Raw genomic sequence first — 15,034 nt, forward strand, 5'->3', positions numbered from 1 at the left:
TTTTCTCTTTTTTTTTTTTTTTTTTTGTTATTCGGCAGTCAAAGGATATTGAAATTAATTTGAAGAATTAATAAAAAAAAAAAAAAGAAAAGGAAAAAGTAAGAATAAATCTGTAAGACTTACCAGGAAGCGTGAGGCCGCACGTGAGAACATGTTCGGGTATGTCGTGAATGGTCCTGGGCGCTACCACGTCGTCCACTCTCTTTTTCGTTCCTGAAACAGGAGACAACAGGGATCTCGTTACTCCCGCATCCTTTACGAATCCGATCTCCCAAGGCTCGCGTTTGTATCTCAATCGACGAATGGAATCGTACACCAGCAGATTTTGGTAATTTGATATAATGCTACATATACGGGAGGTTTTGCGTAAAGTGTCTCTTCTGGTGACAGTTGCACAAATATGACCACGATCCATCCGTGAAAGGATATCGAATAACTTTCTCAACCCCGATTCAAAAACCGGAGGAAGTGTTTCAGCCATGCGCTGCTCCCAATGCCAACTGACCTATCGCAAAACTCGTACGAACACCACTGATTCGTTTCGCGTGCCCAGGCTCGTATACCTTCGCCTGTCTGCCTGACAAATTCGTACAAATTGGAGGACAGGGGCGAAAATTGTCGCACCGGAGGTTCTACGGTTTCACTTTTGCTTCGGACCTTGGAATTTAAGTAGTGACGTAATATTAAATTATTAATTGTTACATAATACTTTCTCTCTCGCGCAAATGTTATACTTTATAACTGTTGATATATTGGGTTGCCAACTAAGTGATTGCAGATTTTGTCATTAGGTGATATTGACAAAATCCGCAATCACTTAGTTACCAATCCAATAGTCGGTATTCGATGATAGAACGTTAAGTTAATTAATTATTAAATTTTTTCCTCCGTCAAACAAATTTAATCGTTTTGAAGAATCAGATAAATATCTCTAAAAATGACTTCTAGCATGCACTGCCGTAGGAGGTCCTTGGATTCGAAATCCGTAGATCCAGAATTCAGAAATTATTAGCGTCCCAAACGCAAATGCCGGAAACTTAGATTTATAGTGCCATACATCACGCACAAACCTCTCCATTTTGCAACGAATAACGCTTCCATTTAAGGACATGTGCCACACTTACGCGTAATTTCCACTGCAAGTGCTTGCTAATTTGACCTCGAGCCTGCGCTAATCTCACCTTTTAACCCGCAGGTGTCATCTTCGACTGGCGATCGAACGATCGAAGGTGAACGTCTCGATACGCGTACCTTTTCACCTTCGAATGATCGTTCTAACAGTCGGGATGCACTTTCTATCGCGCGACGTGGACAAATTAATTGCAGGCAATTAAGACGACCGCGCCGCGGCCACGGTTTATGGTTTATTGTGGCTCGCTCCGCGGCTAAACATCATGCTGCAAAAATCCCCTACGAAAGTACCGCTACGCCGCGCGGCGAGATTCGAATCGCGGAATAGGAACGCGCCGCGCCAGCCGAACCAAACGAACATCGTGTCGATGATTTAAGCATCGTGAAATTGTTTATGGACCGGCGAATTACTATTGAATTTCGATGCCGGTATTTTATTGTGCTTTCGTGATCATGCAGCCGATAAATTCGTTTTGGAAGGGCAAGGTGCTGATCTTTCGTTATCTATCGGATATTCGATTCGAGAATTTTTAGATGAGTCCTGGAGAAATTGTGGAGTAAATTAGATGTGATTTTTTTTCTTAGTTAATTCCTTGCCTGTATATTTGAATACAGATTCTGTGTTTTCTGAATGTTTCTGGTGTTAGGAAGAGATACGGATCTATGTAATTACGTATTTGCTTTTAATGTCTTTGCGTCGATGTAAATTGCGACACCGAGACATTGATTGCGCATTTTATTAATGCAGGATATTTGTATACGTGGATAGTCTTGGTTTACATAACGGGATAAAAACAGAAATTCTAAAAGCCTTTCTACTAAATTTTTCATTAGTCTCAGTCATAAGCTTAATCGATAAAAATTCAAGTTGCGAGAAGAATCAAATTTTACATGTTACAAGTTAGTTGTCTACGATGTTAAAGAGCTTTTTTCTTTGAAAATCCCACGTTATAAAGACGCCGAGGACAAAGATGTAACCAAGACCTAAGGTTCTTCAATATCAAATCAATTCTACACTTCCTGTGAGTCTTTTAATCTCACGTTTCGTACGATTGCGAAACGACCACGCAAATTTCAACGGTCAAACACTTTATGCGGAGGCGTTAATTGCGCGATAACGAGGCCGTACAGTTTCGCAAGACAATGAAGCCACTGCATCATAGTTATGGGAGAGCTTGAACTAGGGCTCGTGAACAAAGAGGGCAAACATCGACGATAAGGGGTGAAGGAATCGCTTCTTTTATCACTGGCTTATCACTGTCGTTTTCATGGAACTCGTCGATCATTATTACTAACTGTCTCGTGAAATCGGCTCTTTTTTCTCCTGTTTATCTCCCTTCTTATGGAAAGAATCAGGGAGTGGACTGATGAATGAGCGGAAAGATCGGTGAAAAATGAAAGATTAGAGAAAGATATAAAAGTAAAAAGAGTGGAAAAAAGTAGAAGAACATCCGAGGATGATGGTTATTATTATTACTGCGAACTTACGCAAATCCGTTCATTTGTACATTTTTCGATTTTTAAATTTTCTACAATAAATTAAGTTTGAAGAAGAGAATGACAGAACAGAATGGGAAGACCGAAAATATAAATTGATGCAAATCTCCATTGAATTGTCAGAAGAATATTAAATTGGACAATTGAAATCTGTAGAATTTACGCAGCTCTTCGGATATCAAAAACACGTCGATGAATCCTTTCGCTCAGCCTCAGAGTAACGCAGAAGCAACGTGAAACGATCAAGATCGTAAAACTGAAAGTCGCGAAACGATGGAAAAATTGGCAAGCTCGTAAGACGATCGAGGATGAAAGTGAAATAGAAAACAAGCCCGGGAAAAGAGAAAGGGCGAGAAAACCAGGTGCACGCGATTTCGATGATCGAGACTGTTGAACGCGATACGAACGTCATTTCTTTCACGTCGATCCGACATGTCGTTGATTAGCGGCTGCTTCGACGTCTTAATTTATTCCGAGACACCGATCGTCCGTTGCTCGTTTGAACAAACGAACATCGCTGTTTCTCACTCTGAAATCGCATTAAGACATGTTTGCAATTTGCAATTGGAGAGTTTCATAATGATTGTAGTTAAAAGTGTTGAGCGAACGATTGTCGAGAAGATGCGGAGGGTCTTTGATTGTACTTACATAAGAAAACTTCCGCGAAGAGTGTCTAGTAGATGGTACACCATTAAGGTACAAAGAAAAACACTAATTCAAAGTCTTAATTTGCGCTGCTTCTGTTACGAAATGTCGTTAATTAGAATAAAATCTTGTAACCCTCCACGTTAATACACGTACATTCTGAGTCTCTCGGAAGCCAAAGAAGATCAACTTCGCTTGTTAATTCCTTAATTTCATTGCATAAGTATACGATTAATGTTCAATTGTCAAGAAGCAAATGACTTCCATAAGTTTACATATCGCAAGAGATGGCATAAGTAATTATCACATTCCAACATCATCGTTACAATTTTTCAAAACTTCTTACAATAATTGACGATTTCTAACGACAATTTGCACGCCTACATCCGATTTTAATCTTCGTTCGTATACACTTGGTACCAAGTTATCGAGCTATTAGTTGCTACTAATCTAATTACCATCCACAGCGAGTACTCGTTCTGGACGTATGCAAAGTGCGCTCGAGTCGAGCAGATTCACGGTGTCCGCTTGGCAGTCAGCGTCAAGATTTCTAATTTCCAATGCACACACGCACGCAGAAGGCAGATCTGAGAGAACTGGCATCGCGTGGGTCAACGATCGTTCGGTTTTCCGAATGATCGTACAAGCTGTGCCAATTGCGCGGCGTCACGCAAAGGAAACAGCTGATGCGCTTGCTTACGACGCCAGCTTCGCTCCCCGTAATACAGAACGGTTTCAAGGGAGGTTTCTTGCGGAGAAACAGGCCTGGAACACGCGATACTCTCTATTTTAAGATGATATTTTATGGTCAACCGGTGCTCCGAGTTTGACTTTCCACCAGGATCAGTCAATCGTTCTAAAAACTGGACTATTGATCAATTTTTCTATATCTAATATTCTGGGTTTGTAATTTAAAATATTTCAAATATTCTTCATAAAATTGCTTCTGTATTCTTCTGCATTCTTCGTATTCCGAAGGGATTATTACTATTACCTCACAATTCCGACATTTTAATTTCCAAATATTCCAGATATAAACGTTTTAAATTAAATGTCTCCCAAGGAAAGTAGTTTTTATAGCCCACTTTTAAGAGAATTTTATTGTCACTTTTGGTATTCTAATTTAAATAATCTTCAAACATTCGCAAATATTCTAAGCTTAGATATTTGAATACTTTTCTTATCCTTTCTGTATCCATGTCAGGAAATAGAAACTGAATTTGTCATTACCTGTCTAAGACTAATATTATATACGGCTATAGAATTAGTTTAGTAACGGTAGTAAAAATCGTTTCTCAACATGGGGCGAATTAGCCATCGTGACGAAGGGAATCAGGAAGTTCAGGCTCGATGCATGCGGATGAGCTTCGCGTAGCCGTGCTTCCTCCTCCTGGATCTGGCCGGGATCATTGACATAATGATCTGAATGGAAGGGTGGGGGAGGACAAGGGAGGGAAAGGGGAATGCACGGGGGACGATCGAGGTCGCTGATACGCAATCGGATGCTGCTGCACACGGTGTCGCGGATGCAGCAGCTGCTGCTGCTCTGTTCATAGAAACAAGACCGAAGCCTGATTCCGGAGGAAGCCTTTATCGACTTCGTGCTGCGGTGCCATGCTTCTTGAAACGCGAAGAACAGCTAAATTCGTCTGTTCTCAAAGATGAGTTGATCGAGATGACGACGAAAACAGTCATATATAGAATATTTAAAAAGTATTTCAATCAAAGATGATCACTGACAACGAATTCGGAAATCTGTCAAAGTCGTAGTTTCTGCTCCTTTCTTTAATTTCTCTTTTCAATCTCGCTAAAGTTTATGGAAAATTCCATAAGGAGATAAATTCATATACTATGTATTGGTTATATACTATGTATTAGGTATATTGCAAAATACATAAATTTTAGCATATTTTTATATTGAATAAAGACAAAATAAGAATCGAAAACAGAAGTTCCCAATTTTCTCCATTACATATTCCACTAATCTCACGTTAAAAGAAATTCACAAATAGCGACAATTCAACTAATCAAACATCAGTTAAAATTTCCATCGAATAATTAACCTTTAACAACAGCATGCTCGAATCTTGCTACAACTTCACCAACAAGTCGTACAGAATTGATTCTTCGCTCTAATTGTAACCATACTTTTTACCGCTGTCCCATAAACATGTAGCAAGCGTTGGAAATAACAGTGAACGTGTTTACAGGGAAATACGCTGACAACGAGGACGAAAGAGGCCCGGCAACGACGGGGATTCTTTGGTTTTTACAGACGGAGCGTAACGATCAGGTGGACCTAATCGCTTCATTTCACGGCACTTTGTCCGTCGAGCTACCGGTTCGCCTCAGCGTCGGGTCAATCAGGGCCAAGATTGGTCGGAGGAACGAAACGACTTCGTTCCGCGTGCCGTGGCCACCAGTCGAATTTAGGTTAATGCACGTTAATGCATCAAACCTGGAACCGGTTTTTCACGGGTGTCGTTCTTCAACCCGTCGATCCGAGGTGCGTCCCGTTTCGTTGCAGTCATTTGTAGTCGTTACGTATTAATCACGCGTGACTGTTGTTCGCGGTGAACGGGTTCGGTCCGCAATTTCGTACGCCTTGATTCGACGACAATGGATCGGCTGAAAGAGCGGATCGATTGAAAGGTTGCGTTAATTTCGGATTGTAGCCATCCAGTTCGCTTTTTCTCTCGTTCGGAATTTACAGTTTTACAAGCGCCGATCGAATGTTCGGAATGTTTCAATTAGAATTGCAAAATTAATTTAAAATCGAATTTGATTTTTTCGAATTGTTGAAGTGTTTTTTGTGTCATGAACATCGTAGACATATAACGTGAAAATAAACAAAATCGATGTACCGTAAGTACAGCAGTTTCTCTGAACTCTAAGGCTACGGTGGGTAACTTTCATCGGATGAACAAGAAAGCAATATATCATAGAAAATTTCCTGAAAAAGACACCGACGATTGAAACGAAACTAACCGATGGTTTTCCCAAAGAGAATAGCACGCAACGCGTTCGACCACGGTGAATATTTGCGAAGGAGATTTTTGAGATTCCGCCGCGCCGCTTTACGGGCCGGCCGTGCCGCGGAATAATTTGCGTCGATTAAACGCGAAACGTGGCGGCGAGAAACGGCCACTTAAGCCGCGCTGCTTTCCCGATATAACATTACCGCAAATAACTTGTTTCGTGCAAATGCGCGCGAGAGAGAGCCTAACGACGACGATGAAAAATCTGGGTACGTTGGCAAAGTGAACGTCGGTAAAGTGGACGTTTTCCACAACTAGAGCAGAAATTGTTGCTCTCGAGCATTACGTCCACTATCGATACTACCGTGCCAGTTTTATTTCGTTATCTTATTTACAATGTAGTCTTATAGGTAATGCGTACAAACTATTTGCATATTTTTCACCAACTGTCGTATCGGCTGCTATTTTACACTTTTGAGTACTCAATGCGCTATAAAACAACGAAACTATTTAACAAGGTATACTTTAAACGTGAAATTGTTTCCTTTCAATTAATTCAATTGCTTCGTCGTAAAATAAACCAGAAAGCTACGCAAACGAATGGTTAAATATGTGAAATCCTGAGCAATTTCGCCCTCGTTACGTCGATTTCCTTCTCAAGTTTCTATTCCTGATAAACGGAAGAAAACTGAGAATATAGGTTAACGTATCGCAGTTTAGTGAACGAATTTCAATCGTCAAAGCGGTAAGTTGGTAAGTGTACACGAAATTGACTGGCGCGCGTACGTTTCTACGAAACTGCGCTCATTAGCATAAAATGATCGCTACGATTGACTCGTAACCGAAGGTTGATTGGATCTGCTCTCTTTACGGCCCATCGCATCGTTTGCAACTTAAACGCTTCCATTCGCGATTCATATTCCTCTTCGTGGCCTCGCTCCCTTTAAAGAACGACTTCTCTCGGCTGCAGGTCTACAGAGATATGCGGTTCCGATACTTAACACGTTGCCCACCGATCTACTTGTTCCTCTTAACCACGCGTTGCAATCATTTAACGCGGACATAATATATGGGTTTAGATACGTTTCTGATATTTATATTAATAACGTGTAGTTTCAAATGAAATATAGCGCTGACAGATATTTTATGGAAGTTATGAATGAAGCTCAGATATCTGAAGGCCACGAGTGAAAAATGTAATAAGCCATATCTCAATCAATTTAAGAAAGTATCGAGTTATGCAACACATTTTTACTTTCGTGCATTTTGTACATGTCATGTAAGATAATCGTTATTTTAATATTTAAAGCTATTTGCATATTTTATGAGTGCTTAAATTTAAAAGCGTAATTACATGTCGACTGCGAAGAATGCATGGTAATCCAATGCGTATAATTAATCTCCATTCACGTATTTAGCAACGTATTCGATTGATGATATAGAAGTTTGTTAAAGTACGAAATTTGATACCAAAATCCACTAAAAGTTCCTAGTATCGACATATAAAGGAACACGAGGAAACACGAGAAGAAAACAAATTTAAACGCTCAGAGAGAAAGAGATTCACTAGGACAGAGATGGAAGAACCCGTGCAACAAGAAACATCCACATATCAGATGCAAATTGAAGAAACGAAATACCAAACACAGGGCATTCGATCAACACCCAGTACCCTATATCATTACACTCCACTCAACTCAAACTACCGTCTCCTTTTTTTCCCCATAATCCGGGTCTATCGGCGATGTAATATCCATCCACGTCACGTTACAGCGCATTCTAACAGACCAGTGACCTCAGTCGTGGCGAAACACGAAGTTCTCCACACGCGAGACCGACGATTCGCGTCACGAGCGTTTATTCCGGGCCGGCAGGCTTCGTTACGGCCGATTTCAGCTCGCAAATAGAATTTGCACGCGAAACGATTCGGCAATTACGCGGGCACATCGTACGTAGCCAGGTCGTTCGGTATTCAAGGAACGTAGAGTCACGCGTGAGCTGCCGAGAACCTGGAAGCCAGAGCACGGTACCTTCTTCTGAAAGATCATTTCCAGTTTCCATTTGTGAGCGTAACCACTTCCGCCAGCATCCAGTCGCGCCAGATTTCAGTAACTTCGAATGGGAAACGAAGGCAGATAATGGCGATCGGCGAGGATTGTCGACGGATAAATCGGTCAGGTTCAAGGAAGTGCACGTTAACGTGACTGTCGATCGATACACTGCTCTAGAAATTCTGATACACGGTTTAGGTATGACAGTACCCGTTAGCACAATGATGAATCGTGTTGCAGAATCGTGAATTGTAGGTTGGGTATTTGAAGAAAACAGTTGCGACGTGTGTTAATGGAATTCGATGCTGGAATTTTGACGAAGAGCATTTTCTTCTTTTGACTCGTTTTAAATTACCGCGCGCTATCTACTACGATATTGTCAAAATATTTGCAAACCAGAAAAAGCCACAAACGAATAACATTACGTGAAAAGTATTTAAAGACTGGTTCCCTACACGATTCTTACGAAGTATAAAATATTAAATGCTAATAATATAAATAATTCAAGTTTTTTTTCCACGCTTTTATACTATACGCAATTTCTCGAATGTACACCCTAATTGTATTTCAACTGCAAAGCGTATAACAAGCTACCGTACATTCCTTCCACACGCGTAAACGAAGTGTGTAATCCAATAGAAACGCTAGAGCTCACAATGCACCGCATAAAGTGCGTAGCGAGTAATCGACAGCAGCCTCTATTGATTTTTCATTTCCTAAGGCAATTGAATTATCCATCAGCAAGACAATTGGATTAATTCAGGCTTTTGATTCCCTCGCTTCCAACAATTGAGTTAGATGGCTTGATTCCGCACGCTATTTGCTCGGTCCGTGCAGGCGTATTAAGTATCCGGGCGCATTAAGGACAAAGGCGCATCTCTATAGAACGACGTCGTTCCACGGTTTGTTTCGCGACCGTTGGCCAACCTACGATGACCGATCGAAACGTGAGATAAGCGCAAAATTCGTCCCGTTGGAACGAAAACCGTTGTCGAGCCCCGACTCTCAACCAAGCGAATAAATACTTTCGAATTACACGGGCCATTACTTTATGAGTTTATTTGCCAGCGACCGCGAATCCCATAGGACGATACGCGCGTAGAACAACGGGGCGGAAGGCCATTACGAGCTTCCTCCAATTAGGAGAGAAACCCTTTGGCTCGATCGAGTTACTGGCCATTTCGAGGACTCGTTTTCAAACAGTCGCAACGATGGATGAATCCACTCAGGAGTGGACAACACAGACTCGTGTGAATTGCAATTCCTCCGGACATGATACTTGATCCGCCTCGTTTTTTGTCGATATTGGGCGTGGAACGATGGATGCGTATATTTGCGTGTTATAGGATGACACTACCGGTAATCAAGAATATTTCTTTGTACGTATGAGTCGCGTAACATGAGTCTACCGTATTGTTAGGTGGTTGGATAGTTACGTAGATTTAAGTACTATATTTAATCCTGGGATGCTGCATTACAAAATGTAATAACATTTTCCAATTATGTAACATTCATAGGTTTTTCTGATTATTATTTCTCTTTAATCTGCCTTCTATTTCAGGGGACAACATTTTTGTTTCTTCGTACAAGAACTCCACCAGGAACTGCGCAATCGATTTCCCCTGCGTCAGCAGCGTCGATTAAGAAATCACAGTGTCTATGCCGTGTGTTTACTACCTGTACCCGCGATGTTTCCCGCTGAAGCCATTATTCTTCCCATCGTACCGAAAGGTGGCTTTCCATCAAGCATAGAAACAAAAAACGATGATCGTAACGTGACTACGGACACTATTCGATCGCTCATCGACGTGGAATTGCGCGATAGAACGCAGTCTTGTCTCGATGTATCGTTTGGTCCTGCGGAGAGATAAGGCTGCCAATGCAAGATGTTGTATCGCTATGTCATCGTCGCTGCGTTTCTCTATGGAAAGGGGAAGGAACGCCTGTCTTGTGTTTGCCAGTAACCGAACAAGGGGAACAACGTCCTCCACCTGGACACCGTGTGCCGTTTAGCGAACCATGAAGCCCGAGAGCTTCTGTGAATGGTGGACGGCTACTATGCATACAGTGGCTCACGAAGATATTTGAACACTTACCATAGAAAACTTGTACGTATGTACGTATGTATGTATTGTACGTGTACAGGATACTAACAACGATTCTTCCATATTTCTTTCAAACGTAAGAATTCTTTTTAACGGTAATTTACAGAAACGATTGAGTCGAAAATTGAAAAATTGCTGTAGCAAAATTGAACGCTACATTTATCTATCTCCATAGTTACAGTAAATATACAGGTGTAACATCAGAGAATTAACTTAAACGTATATATCGAGAAACACCTGCAATTATAACTCCATCGCATAACACAGGCTGCTATCAACCGATCGATGAATAATACCAACTCCCATTAATGTGCACGATTACCACGAGAAAGCAGCAATTATCAAGTTCAATCGCTTGAATGGTTGAAACAAGTAAATTATCTACCGATCGAACATGCAAACAGAACGAAATCTCTTCGTCTAAAAGAGCTTCGAGAAAGAAAGAAAGGTGCGTCCGCGGCCGAAAGCAGCACTCGATCGGTGAACCATGAAACGTAGACACTATTTTATCGTGGCGTTTAACACGGTCCATTATGTACCGCGTAGAGAGCAGGCGGACAGAGGTGAACAGCCTCCGTTGTGGTAGCCGCTTGATTCCCCGCTTAAACAGATATGATTGAGGACCGCCATAGAGACGATCAATGAGCTACTAAGTATAGTCAGCCGGTGGAGGCAAACGTTCAATCAGGCCGCGCGCGCTACACGGCCTCCTACATCGAGACACTTTAATTCGATCGAACCACCAGCTGTGTACGTGTACAATGTGTACAATAGCTCGGGAAAGTATTTCGATGCTTTTGTAGTCTTTTGTGAATATATTATTGTATCTAAAGTTTCGATCAACTTTGAGAATAGAAGTTGCAAAGTACATATGTAGCACAAGTATATTCCGGAGAGATCACAAAAGTACTTAACCAGCCAATTATTCATTATCCATTATATCAATAAGTCTTAACATTCAGTGGATTCATATTTAATACCTGGATATTCATGCTGTTTACTAACTTTGTATTAAATATGATACACGTGCCTCCGAATTTTCATTGAAACGAGACTAAGATAAGGTCCCAAGCTTGCAGTAACCGGAGGACCAGCATGTTTCGAGATTTCGTGATGAGAATCGTGGGCGGTTTGTTCGCTCTTGAACATTTACGTCCTTAAGCGAGGACGAATCGCGCGCGAACGAGTGAACCGCGGCGATCGCGAATGCAAGAGAAGCCGTACGGCACAATGGGCCGCGCACTAATGAAACGCGACGGCCAGCGCGAAGTCATGTCCAATCTTATGGCGTTAGATGGACAAACCGCGTCACAGCTTCTTCCACGATGACAGTGCGACTGACATTCGAACGGCTTGAGACCGGTTTCCGTGTCGTGACGTCCCGGCTTTAAAAGACGTTCCTCTTCGACACTCTGCGCGGCCATTTTTGGCCACTCATTTGGATTGTGTTCTGGATGTACTGTGACGTGAATTGTAGGAAAATGCATTTTTGTAATTTGTATTGTGTATGATCCTGAATCTGACTGATTAAAAGGCGACATTAGTGGGAAAGACAAACTGGAAAAATTAGCACGTTATTAACAGAAACTTTAGAGTTTCGCCATGAGTAGATAGAACGTCCGGTGATTATCGTCGCGATTCAGTATCACGCGGTCGTTCGAAAAGCACGCTACTGTATTTATTTGAACTCGAAGAAGTGCAACAATCGAAAAGTTTCACCGAATTCAAGACCACTAAAATCGACTGATTTTATCGACTTTCTCAAAATCTCATCATACGCAATAGCCAAGTTACGAGTACAGATTACAGATTATTCAAATTGCAATTATATTCACTATCTAAAGACCGATGTACCCTAACCAACAAGACTACTATTGATCAATCGCAATAAAACAACGTTTCAACTGAAATGCTTCGCGAACAATTACGTCCGAATCCAAGCGATGCCAGGAATCCCTTTCATCGTCCCGGGCTGCGACGTGAAGGAATTAAAGGTAGAAACCTCGCTCGATTCCCGTTCACCTACGCGAGTCAGCCATGTTACGTAACCTCGTTGCACGAGAGGAGACAAATACCATAAGTCAGCGTTAGCGCGGCGCAAACACACCGCTAATGGTAAACGGTACTGGTGGGTGGCGCACAGAATTCGGCGCTTTGCAAACCTGTCGGCGGCGGTACCAAAGGACACCGGAAGACGCGAGACGCGATGCGTGGGAGGACACGCGAAAAGAGATCGGCCGAGTCATGAAACTTCACGAGAAGATCCACTCGGGAACGCCTTTTATTTCCTCGACGAAAGATTGGCTGACAATTTGCGAGTTCGATGGAATGGTCCGATGGAATCCTCATCCTTTGATGGTGAGGTTGGGTTTCTGTGGATCGTTGATTGGGTTTATGGGAATTTATGACACGTGGAAGGAGCTTAGGAGTTGTGGTAGCTGCGAAGTTATAATCCTCTATTGATAGTCGGTTTGGATTAAATTCAATTACCTATTGAAGATTATTGGGATTATTAAATCGATTATTGAATCGATACACGGTCCTATATTGAATCATAGAAATATTTCATTGTAAAAGACGAAAGACGTGACTTATTACGTTTTCTCCTGTGGTCTTCTTCTAAGAAGGATGTACGTAAGTAGATGAGATCAGAAATATTATTGTACGAATGAAACTTGTCCTAGAAGCGGCGCATAATAGCCCAGGATTCACCATTCATTCGGTGTCAAGTATTCTAACTTAAAGGACAACTTGAACCGCAAAAGGTTACAAGTGTCAAGAATAAAAGCATATACATTCGTTCCCTGACAGCGAGATGCAAGTTCAAGTATTATTCTTGCGTCATTGCTTTAAATAAACCTCGCGAGTCTCGACATCGAATCGAAAGATACGAGCAACCATACATAATAACTAATGTCCATTCCTCGAGGCAAGGAAATTAATCTCGTTCGTTAGGACTGGAATCGGTGCGACGTGGAAATTGTTTCGCGTAACATACTTCGAGATTTTGCAGTCGCTCGTGCCATCAGAAAATCTGTAATCAGAGGCGAACTCTCTAAACTCAAGCGCGACGCCTTGCGACGCGTTTCGTATCGCTGATACGTGTTTATCTTCGAGCCCAAAGAGAAACGCTGGCTCATCCGCCATTGCTCGCTCGGAATCCAAACGATAAACCTCGAGCGAAGATTTTCTCGAGCAGGACAATCGAGAAACGTCTCGCGTCCTCGACGTCAGATTTTTTCTCGTAAATTGCTAGTGAGAATCGAGCCAATGTGGAAGCTCTTCAATGGCCGGCGTGACGTGAAGTAGCCACTTTACAGCCGAACGCCGCCCACGTGCCGCTTCCGACAGAATTTCAAGTTCATCGAGGGCCTCGATAAATCATAAGAACAGGTCTGTATAAAGTTGTCGCGATACTCGACTCGTGGGCGCCGTGAACTTTTCGCGAAACGCGAATCCGATACTTTGTACGCTAGGGAACCGCCGTAGGACGATAAAGTCGATGGAAATATGCGCGGAGACTTTGACGCGCAGAAGGAGAGGTGGAGTGACATATGCAATTTAGGTTTCGTACACACAAAATTGAATGGGATATTAAGATCGTAATTTGTATCATCTACTTTATGTTTCGAGTATTTATCATTCTTCTCCTTTGTGTTTCTTTTTGCAAGTTAAAATTGGGCCAATTGAAATAGAAAGACCAGCTGCTAACGAGATGTAACGAAATAACGTCACAACTTCAACATCATCGTGCGCATAACAGTAATAAAACGACCACCCTGTTCGCGATTCATTACTGAATTAAGCGACCGTTTCAGTGCCCTTAATTAAATACCATCGCAGCTCGTTAGTTACGCTTAACCTAGAAGACACTCACTCGAGTCTATCTATAACATCCAAGTGAACATTCGTTTTCTCTACTTTTTAACTCAACATAGAAAAACGTTCACTCACCGAATCCCATCCGAACTTCTTCCTCGTCGTCGCTGTCGATATGTTTAATCCCGGCGATCTCGAAGCTCCTCGTCGACTGTTCCTTCCTCTTTATCAATGACGAACAATCGCAAGTATCATCTCCGTTTCCACAGCTGCAATCATCTCCAGCGCACCTACACCCCAGTAGAGGATCATCCGTGTCTATATTCCTGCACGCTGGGCAAGGGAACGTTAAATCATCCAGCGAAACCCTTTCGATCTTCCTCTCTACGGAGACCAGAAGATTTCCAATAAACGTGGGCAACTCGTCGTCACCAACGTCATCCACGTTTCGGTGGTTCTGCAGCCTGTTTTCCACGTCTCCAGCGATATTTCCATCTTGCTTCTGCTCGAGGACAGCCTGATCCAGTCGCAGGGGGGTCTTCAAGTGATCGGGAGCCAGCGCTTTGCTCCTGGTCTCGCACCTGGCGGTCTCCTTCCACTTCTCCATGGTCATCGACGAGACGACCTTGGCGCATCTCTTCACTTTAGCGCGACTCTCGTCGCTGGAAAGACTAGACGAGTGGTTCAAGCTGGCCCGCGTCGACGTCCCGTTCGATTCAGCGGCCTCCAGCTCCGCCTTCCATGTGCCCACGCTCGACGTCGACCTGGACTTCATGACCGCGTGACCGCTGTCCACCTCAGAGTCGAC

At 42.5% G+C, this 15,034-nt stretch overlaps 1 protein-coding gene across 1 annotated transcript in view; it reads right to left on the reverse strand.

The window, feature by feature from the left end:
- LOC100745489 (puratrophin-1) overlaps positions 1–15,028 on the reverse strand; it is a 137,945-nt gene extending 122,917 nt beyond the window's left edge. Inside the window, exons 1-2 of the mRNA XM_033319203.1 lie at positions 14,362–15,028; positions 124–213 (exon numbers count right to left, since the gene is read on the reverse strand). Coding sequence (XP_033175094.1) covers positions 124–213; positions 14,362–15,001 — 730 coding nt within the window. The 5' untranslated portion in view covers positions 15,002–15,028. The remainder of the gene's footprint in view (positions 1–123; positions 214–14,361) is intronic.
- Between the last annotated feature and the right edge of the window lie 6 nt (positions 15,029–15,034).

Source organism: Bombus impatiens, unplaced genomic scaffold (assembly GCF_000188095.3).
Source record: "Bombus impatiens unplaced genomic scaffold, BIMP_2.2 scf_0136, whole genome shotgun sequence".
Lineage (NCBI taxonomy): Eukaryota > Metazoa > Arthropoda > Insecta > Hymenoptera > Apidae > Bombus > Bombus impatiens.